The sequence below is a fragment of the Oreochromis niloticus genome, linkage group LG13 (assembly GCF_001858045.2).
Source record: "Oreochromis niloticus isolate F11D_XX linkage group LG13, O_niloticus_UMD_NMBU, whole genome shotgun sequence".
Lineage (NCBI taxonomy): Eukaryota > Metazoa > Chordata > Actinopteri > Cichliformes > Cichlidae > Oreochromis > Oreochromis niloticus.
The window spans coordinates 5,157,376-5,174,525 of NC_031978.2; the positions used below are offsets into that span (position 1 = coordinate 5,157,376).

A 17,150-nucleotide genomic window follows, 5' to 3' on the forward strand; every position below is an offset into this window, starting at 1 on the left:
CAATAAAAAAAGATGGCAACAAAATAACCCATTAATTTTAAAATTTTCAAACTTTTTTTCAACTTTCTCTGATGACCTGAAATAAATGATTTTGTAAGGTGCCTGAACTCACCATGTAAATCTTTGTACTTTTACTTTTAGTTTGGTTTCTCGAGCTGAATGTTTAGATTTGTGCCATTCAGCTCATTTGGTATTCTCAGCAGGGTTTCTAGTCTGGTCAGCTGACCTCCTTCGCACCACCTGTGGCCTCCCTCTCTTTCTCCTTTTCCCTTTCTCCATCCCCTCTGTGCCTCTTTCAATCAGCCAGTCTATCCCAACCATCAGCGTGCTGTGGGTGGGTTTGTTTGTGCCTGTGTGTGTGTGTGTGTGTGTGTGTGTGTGTGTGTGTGTGTGTGTGTGTGCGCTGCTCTCTTTCATGGACTATCAGAATCATCAGCAATCTCCTGCATCGTTCTTCCCCTGATTGAGGCGAAGTCGGGGCCCATGTCTGGGATAGCTGTTTGTTCACCCGTGTGTGTGTGTGTGTGTGTGTCTGTGTGTGCGTGTGCGCGCAGGCGTTTGGCTGTGTTTCCAGAACTTGATGTTCCTTAGGATCACAGATTAGCCAGTACTGTATTGTTGCTCTGTGTTTGTTCGGCGAGGCGCCACAACTACAGGAAGACCCACTGTAAGCAAGGAAAGGTGTGTGTGTGTGTGTGTGTGTGTGCTTAGTTGTTTGTGTGTGTATTATGGGTGTGGGCAGGCCTTTTCTGAATCTAGACCACCTTTATAGTGGAAAGCAGCATGTTTTCCATAAATATAATCTAAAAATATGCAAGCAGGATTGTGATTAAAACTAAAGGAGCACTTCAACATTCTTGAAAGTACACTTAAAAAAAATAAATAAAAGTGCCAATATGCCTGTGTGAGACTTTTGTGTGTATTCTCCCTTTTGCCCGGGGAAATAAATGACAAAGAAATATAATAATAATAATAATAATAATAATAATAATAATAATAATAATAATAATAATGATGATGATAATAATGATGATAATGATGATGATAATAATTTTGTAACATTTCTCCAAAGACTACTTCATCAGTTATAGTTTTAGTAACACACTAAAAAAAAATACTTGGTCACTTTTAAATCCATTAGTCTCTCTCTTCTGATTGATCAACATAATATATTTTTGTTGTTTAAATAAAGATTAATTATACATCGTTAAATAATGAAAATTCAATTTAATTTTAAAATCAAAACAATATATATATTTTTTTTTTAATTCAGACCAAAGCCAGACATGTAAACAGCGTACTTTTCAGCAAAGCTGCGCACAACAAGACTTCATCTAGTTCACACTTCATCTAGTTTGAGCGGATTTGATAGCGATCTTCATACAACTGTACTGATCTTTAAAGAAGAGGTGAAGGAATGGTACAAAAGTTCAAGCCTCAGAGTCAACGAAATCTGTCGATCTGTACTCGGCGAGAGTGATGGAAATGACAACAAACTGATTAGAACATTTTTAGTTACTGGGCAAAAGAGCAAATGGTCCATGAAGCACACTCACATGCGCACACACACACTCTAACACAGCCTGACACCTGCTCTGGTTACAGGATCTGTTTCCTATAAGCACCTTTTGGCTTGTTATCACAACAATGACAGCAGGAGTCGGGACCTGTTTTCTGGGCATTTGTCTCCATGTGTTCATGTGTTTATGCGGATGCTTGTTGAACAACCTGGAGATTCAATCCAGAACTTGAATAACAAACTCATAGATTAGTGTCTCTTTCAGCACCTGCATGTTGTAGTTTCTGTTGTCAACAGAAAGACACATCTCCCAGACACCAGGAATATATTTATATTTCTATATATTTCAGTATATTTCACTTTAAGTAATGATTTGGGAGGTTAAATGGTACCAATATGACTGCAGAGTGTTTGTATGACACTGTAGCAGTATCTTCTGTATACCTCTGTTTATGTACATGAACATATTAAAGCCTCTTTAATTACTGTGGCAGTGACTTTAGCTATTTAGGGCAAAGTCAAGATTAAACAGAATTCCAGTCTACACTTCAGAAATATTAGATCAGAAAACAAGTGAACAACACTCATGTTTCCAGACCAAACAAGTTACTCATGTAACCCACATTTCTGCCCCGAACAGCCAGGTGAAGACAATTTTTCTTTTTTTTTGTTGTGTCTTTACATAAGTCATGAATCATAAACTTGCAATGAGCTCGTGTCTTTTAAACTCGGCTTACTCAGCTTAAAGGCTTTTGTGGAATTCTTTTCGCCTGCTGTTGATGCGTTTAACTCCAGCTGTATCTGTTTGCATCTTTTAAGTGATGGAAACCTCGGCCTTGTTGTAATAACACACCATTACATTATGTCCAAAGAATGGGCATTGATGTTCTGTGTAAGTAAAAATAAAGAAATAAATGTGTAACTAGATGAAAGTTTTCCATGCTTAAATGGAAGATTTGCCTTATTTTTTTTTTTTTTAATTAAAAAAGGAGGACTTCTTTAAAGCTTAATTTCACTTGCAGCTTCACATTTGCTGAAATGATCCTTTAAATCAGATTTCTCTGTCGCAGGAAACCTTAAAACCTCCTTCCAAAGACACAAAAATATATCTTTAAGCACCTAAAAATCAAAATTGGACAGATTTAATTAAATGTTAACACTGCTGTACCTTTGAGAGTGTGTGTGTGTGTGTGTGTGTGTGTGTAATTCTTACGCTTATACCTGTACATGAATCTACATAAGATTAATTTTCATACATTGGTGCATGAGATATGATGCACTGTAGGATCACCCTGAACACCACACTCTCTATCTGCTCATGTTTGAATGCAGATCTGAACAGATGAAGCTTTGTGCTGTGCAGACAGAGAGGGCTGCAGGGGAAAACTGTATTAACGGCCTCATTACTGCCAGCAGAGAGGGGAACAGACACAATATGTCCAAGAGCAGCAGCACCAGCAGCAGCAGCAGCAGCTCTGCCCTCTTTGTTTTTGTTTGTTTTTGTTCAGATTAGGCCTGAAAATAATCTCGCGACTGGGCTACATGTGAGTGTGCGTGCACATGTTCCTCCTCACGCTCCAGGCTGCAGGCGTCCAATGGCAAGTTAATCGCAGCGAGAGTACCAAAAGTGATTGAAAAAAGCTTGCGGGTAAGGGGGACGAAAAAAAATGAATGAGGAACGAGGGTGTGGAGCTGTTGTACCACATTCAGATTTCAGGTTTGCTTTCCAAGTAGCAACGCTTCAGGTTGAAAAACATCTGGCTCTGCTGCATTGTTCGAATCCGAAGCTGCCTGTCGGGTGAGCTCATAATTCTGATTGATGCTTGTAAAACGATTTGAGAGCCAAGTGAAAGTTATAAACACGAGTTACAGCAAATTTGGTCATTTGAAGTCTATTCAATAAAACTGTCTTTATTGCAAGCAAGTGTGGATCTGTTAGATGACAAATTACTGCCAGTGCCAAATGATTTATAGATGATGTTTTTTGTTTTTTTTCATTTTAAAAACCATTAAAAGTCATTTTAAAAATACACAAATTAATTTCACAAATCAAAATAGACATGATTTGTATTCTGCTATTCTATTTCACTGTGATTAATTTTATTTCCTCTACTTTGCCACTGTTTTGATTAGTGTTACGCTGCTGTCAGTTAAAGTAATGACTTCTTGCTGATATATGGAAGGAGGAAAATGCAATTTGAGGTTCTGAAACTTTTTAAGAAGCGCTGAGAAAACAGAAAAATAAAAGTAGAGTACATATGATAAATTTTAAAAAGTAGTTGCAGCACAAGCTATTCTGTCCTCACATCCAACTGACCAGAAACAATGACTGAATGACTAGTCACACCACAGTCCTAGATAGTATTTTAAGCATAAGGTTGCAGCTAACCAATAATTTAGGTATTAGTTCGTCTGATAATTATATTCTAAAAAAATTCAGATTACCTAGAGAATATAGAAGTGTTGTATTTGAAGCTGAAGAAGCCGGCGCCATTTAATCTTGAAAAATAGTCTCTGATTTATTGATATCATTGATACCATTACCAATTGTGCTTATAGGCCAATTTGTCTATTGATTCCCCTATTTACTCCTTTTCTGCTGTTTTGTGTGTCGAGGGGAGGAGGGTAAATTGAAGAAGCTGCTTTCTTATCTGTGTATGAACAATGTGCAAACAGAGTAGGATAAACGGCCTGCATGTGCAAACGCTCCCCTGCTGTGCAACGAGTTTGACATCATTATTTTGCAATGTGAGTGAAACAGAAAATATGCTGAGACAGATTTAAAAGAATTGGCTCAACTGGTTTTCGGAATGACAAAACCATGTGACAAAGGTAATTGGCGCCAAAAGCTTCCAAGCAAGTGTTGCATCTGAACACAACACAGAGTACTGGTGAGTGTGAGAGGCTGCCGAGTTGCATAAAATGACGTCTGCTTCAGTGGCGACGACTTGACCACAACTTCCAGTTAAGTCACAACTACTGCAAGCAAACAAAGGAAAGTTGATGGCCTTGCAGGTATGAAAATACCTTGGTATAAAGGTTGGCTTTTCCATGGACTGAGTATCTCTGAGTGGTATCTGCTGCTAAAGTACTATTTCCATCTTCAGCCTTTCAACCACAATTAGTATTGTCACACTCAGGGCTCTACATTCAGTGTGAGTCACTCTCTCGCTCTCTGCCTCTCGTGTTTGTGTATGTGAGAGGCCTTTTGCGTGTACCTGAGCACGTGACTGGCTGTGGTTTAGAGTGACAGTCTCACTTCTCTCGCAGAGGTTTCAGAATTCCAGATATGTGTTTTCTACTTGTTTTAATACCCAGATCCCACACCACATCGCCCTCTTAGAGAGCAGATACAGACGAAACCAAATCATCTGTTCCATCACAAACGCAATGCAAACAGAAATCCTTTTGGAGCTACTCAAACCACGTTTGCGTGAGTGCTTGATGATTAAAATAGCTGGTGACCTGCATCTCCCCCCCCCTCAGCTTAGGTTGCAACTCTCATAGGCCTTTTTAAAAGCAGCTTTTAGATGTGCCAATGAATCGGAGCAGAACAAAGAATGTTATCTCCACGTTTTACATCATTTTCTGGCAAGCATAGAAGTCGGAGCTGAAACTTGTGGGATGTTTTCATTTCAGAAGCTTCGACTTTCCAGGGCTTGATTCATGTTTTGGCCTGAGGTTAGTGAGTGTGCTGTTTTGGGTTTTTCTGTTAGGTGTGTTTTAGCTTTCAAAATAGTATTTATGACTGTAGCACTGACGGGTCATTACTGTCAGCTTGCTGGAGGTCACCTTGCTGTACATGTATGTGTGCCTATATGTGTGGTTGCGAGTTTAGTGTGTCATTCTGAAGTGGCAGAAACTTGTGGTGTGTTGGTTTGTGGTATGTTTAACCTCTGGCTTGTTTGCTTTAGTGCGCATAGCCCAAGGTTAAAAGATGAGGCCCTGCCAGTAGGAGCTGAGAGGATGGCGCAAACGGTATAAAATATTAATCTGTCCTTTAGTAGCCTTTTAAGTGATTTTCATGATGTTTGATCTAACTTTTTGGGATGAGCTGAGAGTCTGAGGAGGGCAGCGACTGGCTGATCCTACAGAATTTTCCACATGGCTTGATTGCATGAACTCGGTACCCTCTGCAGCCAGACTGTTATGTCTTCTCAAATATGCGTCTGTATCGAGCAGCAACTACCAACTACCTTTTTTCCTTTTTTTTAATGCAGCATCTCAAACTGTATCAAAACAAGACAAAACATACAAACTGCAGCAATGCAAAGGCAAGTCTGAGCAGGTACTGTAGGTCGAAGACTTTCTTTTTAAATAAATGTATCAGATCTGGAGTCCTGCATGAGTAAGGTGCAAAGTCTAAGAGCTGGGGTTAACCCTAAAAAGAGATGGCGCAAACAGGAAAGACCTCATTTACCTCCATTTACCAATCTGGGTCAGTATCTAAGCCACTTCAAGTTTGAGCAGTCACTTTCAATGTCCAGAAATCAGGCTTCAGAAGAGGAAACTTCCTGTCTCACTTAAAGTGAGGCAATTTCACACAAGAACTTGAGATAGTATTGAGTAAATTTGGTTGGCAAATTCTCCAATATGGCCCTCTCTCTTAAGACGAGACGCTCCACTTGATGTATTTTCACTACTGGAACAACAATTCGCTCAGGACTCACAGACGTCACATTGTAAAGCACTTTGTAAGCATTTATATAGTTCAGTAGGAGTGCTTTATGGTCTGAAATGGATGTGATGCATTTGTGTCAATACTGTCATAAATGCATTGTGCTTTAACCCGAGCCATGATTGCAAACTTAGTCATGTAGTTTTACTGCCTAAATGTATTCAAACAATGACATAAGGGACGGTAAAAAACAAACAAAACAAAACATATACACATATAATAAACATAAGTGGAAAATAATTGAATATGAGGTATCCGACAAGACCCTTTTCTTCTAGTTTGAGGATGTGTGACTGCAATATCAGCCACCCCACATATCTCCTACTGCTTTTTTTGTGTGTGTAGGGTTTTATCTTTGCTTGTGTCAGAAAGAGCACTTTGGGAGTACCCCTTGTATTAAATGCTTTAAAAAACGGCATTACATGATTACCAGCATTGGTTTTGTTTGATTTGAATCATTTAAGCACAAGTTGAAATAAATCTGTCATACCAGATTCATCTTTTACTGCAGGTCAAAGTGAACACATTTTTTGCAGTAAATCGTTGTGGGAACGATTTGAGGAATGAAGGAAAGAGAAGGTAGGAAGAAGAAAAATACTGGAAATGTTTTAAAGTTTTACTTGAGTAGATGCGCCTGACCTTTAACCTCTGGTATGCACATGCACGCACAGGTGGGTGCGTGTGTGCGTGCACGTTTGTGAATATGAGCGAGGGGTCAGTGAGTACATCAGAAGGCTGCAATGGCTTGGTGAAGCGCTGTGACTCCCATTGTTTTCTGTACTGAAACAGTCTGCTGGGATCTTCAGCAACAATGGCCCTGGACAATCAAAGAGTGACACACACACACACACACACACACACACACACACACACACACACACACACAAAAAGACAAAAGAACACACACATTCACACACACACACAAAAAGACAAAAGAACACACACATTCACACATCAAGGAGCTAGTTGAAGTTAGCTCTCTCAGTTGGCTTGATTGAGTGGAAGCAGTCTGCTGTCTGCTGGCTCATCAGTAATGAGACTTTGGGTGACTGACAGTCGGGGTTAATGAGTTTAAACCTCAGAGAGACGAGCAGGGAGACGCACTGATGGGACATACACTCGATGAGATAAGATAATGGTGCTTCTGTGCTCTGCCTTTCCTGTTAATTGTATGCTATCTTGTCCTTAATGCGTGTTTGCATGTTGGATTTTCTAGTTTGTGCGTTTTGTGGACTCCAGATTTTGGCTGGAGGGAAAAGTTTAATTTTGAAATGCGAACCACTGAAAACGCTCTTGCTTTGTGTTTAGGTAAAAGAGATGATTTGGTCCTGTTTTTGTTTAAAAAAATAAAAAAATAATCTTGTGGTCTGTTAAAAGGAGGGGTTTTGTCTCAGGAGCATAAGCAGATATAAGGAATTAACATTATGGCCATTTAACAGAAGTGCAAATTAAATCAGAAATACTATAAATTTATGTTATAAACTTTCTAGAATTTGTTTTAGTTAAATTACAAAAAATAAAATAATCTATGATTATTTACTTTTGGCAGTTTTTGCTCTCCATAGAAACAATGTTGTGACAAAATAATTCTGATAATAGAAAATAAAAAGCCAATTTACCCTTTTTATTTCTACTTTGATTTTGGATATATATTTTCAAAACATTTATTTACATAAATTGATAAATGTATATCATAGTGACCTTTTGTTAATGCATAAGCATTTATGTCTTGTAGTCTCCAGTGGGAAGGTCATGGACACATTCAGCACCTGTTGAGTATTATCATAACTTAGTTTTTCTGAAGTATCCCTTCACTGCAGCACAACAGAAGCCAGTTTTGGCAGTACACTTAATCACAAAGGGTCATGAGGGTGAACTCCACATGTTTGATTTGGCAGATTGTTTTGTTTTTTAAATAATTTTTTACCCTGGATGCCCATCCTGAGGCAAAGGGATATGTGTCATCGAGCCAGGGCTCATGGAAATGTGAAAACCACTCAATACACATGCAAAGGTAGCAAGTGTTTTTCACCAAGAGTCATCTAAAGTATCTTAAATAAAGTGTAAGCTGAATATTGGAAACCAGTAATATATTGAAATCTATGAGAGTCAGTAAAAACACTTTTAAAAGCCCTACAATGTCCTAAAACAGCAGTGATCCCACCCCCATCAGAGTTCCTTCACCGAGACTGTAAATCTGATCCAAGTGGTGATAAAATGTCCTCCTATATGTACTTGCCGCTGTATGAAATAATGGAAACACGTCCACGACTGCCATTTGTCCTGGCATTTAGCTGCTGTGTTGTGTAAAGCATCGGTATGCACAACGGTTGAATGGTTCAATGTACACCTTCTATATGGGCATGCAGGAAGGTCTTTCTCCAGTTTCCCATGACGTTTTCTGCTGTTCGACCTTGTCATAGCAACAAAACACTTCTTTAGTCATCTCACTTGGTTCAGTATTTCATCAGGTGTTTAATTTGGCACTTTATTCTCTTATCTCAGTGGGTTTTAAGTCTCAGCTTCAGAAGAGATCTTATACGGTGTGAAGGCGTCTGGCTTCTTTACCTTTTAACCTTGGTGCCAAAATATTTGTTTCTTCTGCACTGTTACATTTTTTTTCTGGCCCTGCATGTTGCAGTTCTGCCACAGATGTGATCAAGTCTGATAAACCACATCGTGTCACCACTGACAGGGGGCATGTGAAGTTCAGCAGAGCTTCACCTCGTCTGTTGTGGTTTGTAAAGTTATCTTTTCCGTAGAGCCTGCTCACAGATCTGAGGGTAAAAAAGCTCTTTGTTCACAGCACTTTTTTTTTTTTTAATTTAACCTGTTTTTGGCTCTTGTTAAAGAACAAAATGCTCAATTTAAATCTGTATGAGAAAGGTCCCACTTAATTGTATCGGCACTTTTATTTTAGTTAGCTTTTTTTTTCCTGCATTTTTAGGATGGAGATTTTAAAAATGTTTCTGTCTTGTTACTTAAGAAATTTTAAAGTAAATTTTGTTACTTAAAAAAAACGAATTAAAAGCTGTTTTACCTGAGAATTGATATCCCAAAGCCAAGCTAATACACTTTTATGAACTTAAGTTGCAGATACCTGCTTTTTAATGCCCAAATAAAGTACTACACCACCAGAACTGGAGCCAAGACTTTATAGATGGGTATTTCTACAATAAACTACAATAAACAAGCAAAAGAGAGTATAAGCCTTAAAAAAATTTTAACGAATAAATTAGAAAAACAAAAAAAGTCTTCTATTAAGTAATTCTAAAGGGAGTAAACGGCTATACAGATGAAAACTGATTTTTGTAACAGACTCTAAATAATATGAAAGTCTATGGCAATTGTCTCTTTTGGAGTCATCCTCAGGTGGTTGAGTGAGAAACTGCAGTAACTGCAAAACCCCCCCAGAACTATGCTGTATTCTGCTGTGTATCCATATTGGTCACGGTCCTATTTATAGTGACACCTGTTGCATAATCATGCTGTTCCTGTCCAGGTATTTCTGCAGAGGTGATTCAGTGGATTTAAATGGTGCATGATGAGTCTGGTATTATGATGTTACCACGGTTTTATTATTCCATCCAGCAGCATTCTTCTATCAGTTTCTTCTCCTGCTGCTGTTGCTTTGCAGCTTTTTCATATAAATCTGAACGCTGTTGCGCAACCTTACCAGTCACATGTTGTGCAGACGGTATACAGTGACTAAGAGTTGAATTTGAGCATACGAGGGAGCCCAGATAAAGCCAAACTCCACGTGTGATGTCCTAATATGGATTGTTGTGCTGCTCTCTTGGATCAGCGATTAAGCTAGGACTGTTTGTCTATTTGAGCTTTCACGTCCAAATCTGATGCATTTCTTTTTCAGAGCCCGGAGCCAAAAAAAGAAACCATATCCATGGAAAATTACCCCGAGTTCTGCTTGCTGACATAATTTGGCCCGCTCTTGTGTAGGCTTTGTTGGCAGCATTTTTGCTATAGTTTGACCGCCATGAAAAGATTTTCAGATTGCAATTTGATTGTTGAAGTAAATGCTTTTCTCTTGGAACCTTGGTGCTGTGAGCAAAAGCTCTCTCCCTCAAACAACAAATGCATTAACCAGAGGAAATTAAAATAATCACCTGCCTACACGTCTTTAAGCAGGTTGCCAATTTAAATGTTATTTTTAAAGACCAATTTACATCTATTAAAACCCATTTCCCTCGCATGGAACAAAGACTCCAAACATGCTGCATCATCCTCCTGTTGGCAAAGTTCAAATTGAATTTTGCTCAATAGGTTTCACTAAATCTAAATACGAATGAGAAAGTTGAACAAAAATATGCATGAAAGTGGACACAGGAGGTGAATGAGTTACCAGTGGGATGGTTATTTTTAAGATATTATAATTGTTCTTTTAACATCAAGTGCAAAAAGTTGAGAAAAGCCAGTCTTTAGTTGGTTAGGGACTGAATTTTAGTGAGTATTCAAATCAGAAGCCAGGATGAACATCTTTTATAACAAGTTTAATGCATTTTTTTCACATTTCACTTTTTTCTCATAAAATGATCTTTTAATTTCAGAAAATGGATTGAATGCTAAGTTTTCAGTTTAATTACAACACAAGTAAAAAGATTAGGGATTGTGTTGTGACGAGTTTTGAAGTGTGCTGTTTCAGCAAGTACATATGTGTGTTTTTCATAGATATACGCTGTATATACAGATATACAGCGTTAATGGCCTGGTGACTGATCTCTTCATGCAGGAAGTGAAGGAAATGGTGTCGCGTCATAAGAAGTTATTGTTTTCTTATCTCTAAATACATCTTTTTCGTGTTCCTTCTGTAGTTCTGCCTTGCAGCGTCTTTACTCGTTATACAAGTTATTTCTTTCCATTACACGGAAACCGTTTCTGCAACTTAAACCAGCCTGACTGCCCACTGCTGAAGTGAACTGGCTTTCTGCTTTATCTCAAACAGGGATGTCCCCTTCTGTACTGACAGATACTGATAGGCTTTGAAGCGATACCAAAAGTAGGAGCTGCTGAGGTGTTTGTTTCTGTGTATGACGGTCAATAACTGATGTCAAGCTCACACAAAGTGAAATTCAGGTTCAATCGTAGTCCTTTAAGAAGCAAGTCTTGGTGCCTGGGTAGTTATCTTACAGTATAGCCGCTCTCTAAATGAATACATTATTTAGGACATAAAAGCTACATGTGTGGAATTGCCAACCGAGCCTGATTTAAAAACTGCTTAATAGGTTTGCAACATCATAAGATTTAACAAAAATTGGCGCCATTTTTGAATACTGAATATGTTTGCATAACTTTATCAAAAAAGTGAATTCATGTGTACTGGGTTGCAAAAACAAAGGCAGCACAATAACATTTCTACAGCTCTCTTTGTTGTATCATTGATGTGAATTTCTGATATTGCTGATATTTCCACATGGCCCAATTTGTTTCTGATGTGGAAATATGTAAGTCCTCATTTTTCAGGGGGGGGGAAAAAGAGCAATTATTGTACCTCAGGGCTGCAGAAAAGCTTTATAAACCAACCACTTCTTTGTATTTATACTGAATGATGCATTGTATTCGAACTTGTGAGCGAACCCCTTTGAAACGGGCACATTTGGTGCTTGTCGAATCACATGGGGATTTATGAGATTGGTTTCTTTATACTGTGGTGTGCCGGCAGCAAGGTCAAGTAGGAAATTTTAAAGACCCCAGACAGTGAGTGCATTCATGGAAGATTAACTGCTGAACGATACAGAAGAACCTGAAATATAATTATTAACGAAGACCGACTGTGTCATTAAGCAAACTGACTTCCAGAGTAACCGTATGATTATGTGTCATTGTTCATGTTTAAATGACCATTTGCCCGTCTGTGTTTTGTGGCGCAGGAGCAGCTCAGAGAGACGTAAGGAGAAGTCTCGCGATGCAGCGCGCTGCAGGCGCAGCAAAGAGACGGAGGTGTTCTACGAGCTGGCCCACCAGCTGCCTTTACCCCACAGCGTCAGCGCTCACCTGGACAAGGCATCCATCATGAGGCTCGCTATCAGCTTCCTCCGTACACGCAAGCTGCTCGCCATAAGTACGAACACTACACCACAGGCAGATATACACAGACGCACACAAATATGCAAATGGGTGACAAATTAAAGGGGGAAATAAACTCCTGACTTGGGTTCAGTTATGAACATAGTCATGTCTTTTATCCTGTCTTCCTCCTCTCACCCCAATCGGTTAAAGGACATGGCTCCGCCCCTCCCTGAACCTGGTTCTGCTGGAGGTTTCTTCCTGTTAAAAGGGAGTTTTTCCTTCCCACTATCGCCAAAGTGCTTGCTCATTGGGGGTCATGTGACTGTTGGAATTTTCTCTGTATGTATTATTGTAGGGTCTACCTTACAATATAAAGCACCTTGAGGCAACTTTTGTTGCCACCAATGCTGTGGTTGGTCTTTGCTGTCAAATATGTACGATTTTGGTCCTCCAGACAGGACTCACTACCTCTAGGAGAACCGAATGAACTTGGGAGAATTGGCCATCCCGTCAGTAGAGTTCTTAGTGTGTCAATACCAAGGTGCTCTGAAGATATTCTTACAGCACATCAGCTCTTTACCAAGACCATATGTATTTTTTCCTTTAATTTGTCACACACCTCTAAATGCAAATCGGTGCAAGCTTCCGTGCAGTGAATGTTAATTCGTTAAACAAAGGGGAAAAAATGCAAACGGCAGACCGCCTCCCTCCAGCAGCTTCTTTGACGTGTTATCACAGATCACAGATTTGCGTCGGCACGTTCGTGTGTGTGTGTGTGTGTGTGTGTGTGTGTGTGTGTGTGTGTGTCTGTTGCTATGTCGAGTTGTCCAGTAAAGCAGGAAAGTATTTGCTGGCGTCTTTCTTTGCACTTCTCCTCCTTCCTCTCGTCTTAGTTAAAATTAGAAGCTGAGGAAGCTTGACAAAGAATCAGACCTATTGTTCTAGAATTCCTCCACTGCGTCCGTGTCTCGAAGTGAGATCAGAGAATCACCAAATTTAACAACCAATGTCAATTGTCAGCACTGCAGCTTGTTAAAAAATGTTTATTTTTCCTTAATAGAGCTAGAAAACTTGAGTTCACACAGGGGAGGAGGTAGTAAAGTGAGCTTTTAACCTTTGACACCTGTATGCTGGTAAACTTCCCCATGATATCTTTAAAGTCAAAGCTGTTTGTGCACAGATGAGCAATATTCAGGTTGTTGCTGATTTAAATTACTGTCTTAGTTTTTGTTTTATTGACTGTGTCATTATAACACACGGAGGAGAAAAAAAATGTTGGCATGTAATTTAAATAATTCCTATCATTCACACTTTGTGAGCTGACCTGATTTATAATTTCTTTTAAAACCATTTTTATAGCAATTAATAAAAGCTGTCAGCTCTACGACACCATTGTAATAAAACACAGGAAAGCACTGTGATTAATGCCTTAGCTTAAACTTATCTGTAAATCTTTACACTGCCATTAGTCTATTCTTATGTAACTTTTGATTTGTCTATTTATTGCTCTTTATTTATAATTGACTACTTTCATTGTTCGCAGAGGAAATAGCCATGTATTCAACCAGTGCTTCCTTAAATAACAATGATCACTACTTCCCATTTCTTCTTTGTAGACGGTCATTAATCTGTACATTAATGTGTCGTTTCTTTATTCATTTAGCAGTTCAAGTAGTTTTAAGGATTTTAAAGCGCACAAATTACACAAATTAAATCTATGCTTGATAAAGATGTGGAATATGGGCTGAGTTTCCACTAAAAAAAGAACAATTAATCAGGGTTTTTTACAAAGATAGGAAAAAAAAAAAAGGAAAAAAAAGAAAAAAGAAAAAAGCAATCCAGCAGCACATTCGTCGTGCGTTTTGCCCGAGGTTAAAAGGTTGGTTAACCACAAAAAGAGATAAAAATGCAAATGGTTTCAGTTTCAAATTCCAAGATTTTGAGATATCCACCTGTAAAACATCTGCCTCCATCCAAACACAATGGTAGCTACTGAAACTTTCTCAAAGCACTCAAAAGCAGGGTTCAAAAGTAATTTGGGTGACACAACCAATTTAGGGTAATTAACATTTCCTGAAATTCCAGTAGCGGTTGTCAGACGTGCTCGCATAGATAAAGAAGTGTTAAGGGGGTGTTGGAAGAGGGGTGGAACTTGAGGTGGTGGTGGGGGGAGTATGTATGAGATGTATGTAAAGGGAGATGAGGGGAAAGAGAGGTTAAAAAGTGTGAACGAGAGGAGGAGGAGGAGGAGGAGGCGTGCACGGGGAGGAGCTGTAAAGGTAATGAGGGTAGGAAAGCAGCGGGTGAGAGGGGAGGAGAGCACAAGGAGATCCGTGAGATGCAGCTGCAGATACAGTATTATCAGGCCGGTCTGATTGCTCCGTGATGGAAGGAGAGATTGCGGAGGAAACGAAGAGCTCTGCCCATCGTTCGGCTGGTGCTGGCATTACCCCTGCTAGCCATAACAGCCGACTGCCTTGGCGCCAAACATGCTGGAATGCACGCTCACAAACACACAAACATACTGTATATGCACCCAAGAGCACATATACAAGCTGCTGTAGGGAACACCTCCCTTATGTAACTTACGCTCAGTTGGGACCTGATGAACTTTGATGTACTGATTAGAAGGTACTCAAAGGATTCAGCTGTATTTTTGTCTTGACTTTGACTTAACTTGGATCAAAATACTGTGAAACATATGCGTTCCTAATTGCAGTGGTCCCAGCTGTGTTTGAAGTAGAGTCCTACATTTTGGGAAATATACTGATTTACTGCCCTTTGATCAGATGGCCAAATATTTCGTTTCCATCTGTACGCCATTTGTTATCTGGCAAATTGCAAGTTCCCTCAATTGAGTTCATAATATATTAATAATTTATGTTTTAAAAAAAGTATCTTTAGTATGCTTAACGTTTTCTTAGCATATAACTTAAGATAAATAATTCAAAATAAACACATATTTGCACCACGTACAGCTCTAATATATGATAGAACATGCTGAAATCCTGATCACGTCTCTTCATTTTACTCCTCCTGCTCCTCATGCTTTAATAAATATTTTCCCAGATTTTAAGCAACTACTTTTATATATATTTTTTTATACATGCTTTTATAACATATTTTGAGAATGCGGCTCCCTCAGAGACTAGAAAAGTTAATGGAAATCAAAATAAATATACTTGAGATACTTAAGTGTTTTAAGTGTTTAAAGCCTATTTTATGGCTTTAAAACTAAAATTATGAGCACAGCATCAGTTCAGGGTCTTAGTGACACAAGACTGGCTCTAACCACCTGATCCCCTGACCAAGACTGGGATTGTCTTAAATCATCAGTCAAAAAGAAAAAAAAGTATTAAAAGTTTGAACCCACTGTCCAGCGGAGCCCTGCCTGTTGTTAATGGGTGATTGCCGTTGGGTGTGAATGTGGGCATGAGTGGTTGAATGTTTCCCATGGTTAGCCTTGCGATGTGTCGAGGGTGTATCCCGTCATCTCTTTCATGACAACCAGGATATGCTCCAGCATTCCAGCAACCCCAGCGACTGGATAAGGAGTAGAATAAAAAGTAGATTGACCAAAAAAAAGGGAAAAAATATAAAAATTTCCAAACAACTATTGTAACAGATGTTTTCAGTAGAGTTTTTTTTATGTTAAGTTACTGCTTTAGTAACATGCGCATAAATGACACACAACTCTCCAACTGGAGATGTGCATATGGATCTTCTTTTTCTTTTTTCTATTCTTGGTTCTATTCTGACAGTTTAGGCTCTATCAACAAGAAAGAAAGAAAATATTGTTTTTGTTCAGTTTCATGTTTTCTTATCCTCGTTTTAAAATCAAATCCTAACCAAAAAAATAGATGCTCATTTGAGCCTCAGTCCCTGAAGCCCACATCGGGTAGGTGACATTGTCAAGGTTTTCTTTTGTGGCGTCCTAAGGTGTAGCACACCCTAAATTCTGTCTTTTTTGTTTGGCATGTGAAAGATATTCCGTCTTTACAAATGTGATGAACAGGAAAATGGTGGAAAAAGAATTCCCACTATGACAGTCACATAATGTTCTGAGTTCATACTGTGAGAAACTCATTTTGCCTCACTGCTCTGTCCCTTCATTCTGTCCAGTATGACCGGACAAATGTCAGAAAATAGAGGGGAAATGATTATCTTAGCAGCAGCTGTCCCTATCAAACGCTCTGTTCTGCTCCCCATTATTCTGAAACGAGGGCAGTTACGCAACCAAAGAACAGCACAGAGAAGAAAAGTGCAACTCAGTCCAAATGACTGGTAATCACAGCTTAGTATTTAGGCCAAAGGTGGCGCTGGTCTTTGGACAGAGCCTTGAGAGTCTCCCCAGCTCCCTGGGGCCCTTGTGAAAGCTCCAGGTCCCCCAGGGGCTAATGCTATCTGGGCCCAGCTCCAAACTCAAGCCCCAGGCCTCGCTGGGAGCCTTGAGAGTTGCTCTCTCTTATCTCAGGGAAACACACTGGAGGAATTGCAAGCTTCCCACCCTCCACCCCCATCAACTACTGGGCTTTGTTCAGCGTGAAGCCAGCGTCTGCAAACACATACGCCCTGCCTCTTGAGTTGGGGCCAGCTTGAGGCTAGAGGTGTTTTTTTTTTTCTATCAATTAGCTGAAACAAGACACTGTGGACAGACTGGAGTTACTGTGTGTAAATGTTTGGATACTGCGCTGAGTATATTTGAGCATAATTGCAAGTTATGTCCTAAAAGCGGTGCGCTTGAGCAGTTTGCCTGCAGTTTGTCAGGGTCGAGGATCAGGGGTGGCCGGAGACGCAGGAAGAAGCTACAGTGGTTTGTTTTGTCCCCGAGCCAAAGCTTCAAGAGGGAAAACAAGCCTGATGCGTGCACACAAACACACACAGATTTACAATGATATCCATTTATAATCAGCACTGAATGAGAGAAAC

The 17,150-nt window shown here is 39.4% G+C and overlaps 1 protein-coding gene across 2 annotated transcripts in view; it reads left to right on the forward strand.

The window, feature by feature from the left end:
- epas1b (endothelial PAS domain protein 1b) overlaps window positions 1–17,150 on the forward strand; it is a 50,096-nt gene that overhangs the window by 11,104 nt on the left and 21,842 nt on the right. The window contains exons 3-4 of one of the 2 annotated variants that reach the window (XM_025897620.1): window positions 12,083–12,274; window positions 16,975–16,979. In XM_025897620.1, the coding sequence (XP_025753405.1) occupies window positions 12,083–12,274; window positions 16,975–16,979 (197 nt within the window). The remainder of the gene's footprint in view (window positions 1–12,082; window positions 12,275–16,974; window positions 16,980–17,150) is intronic. The other variant, XM_003438253.5, reaches the window with a different exon arrangement.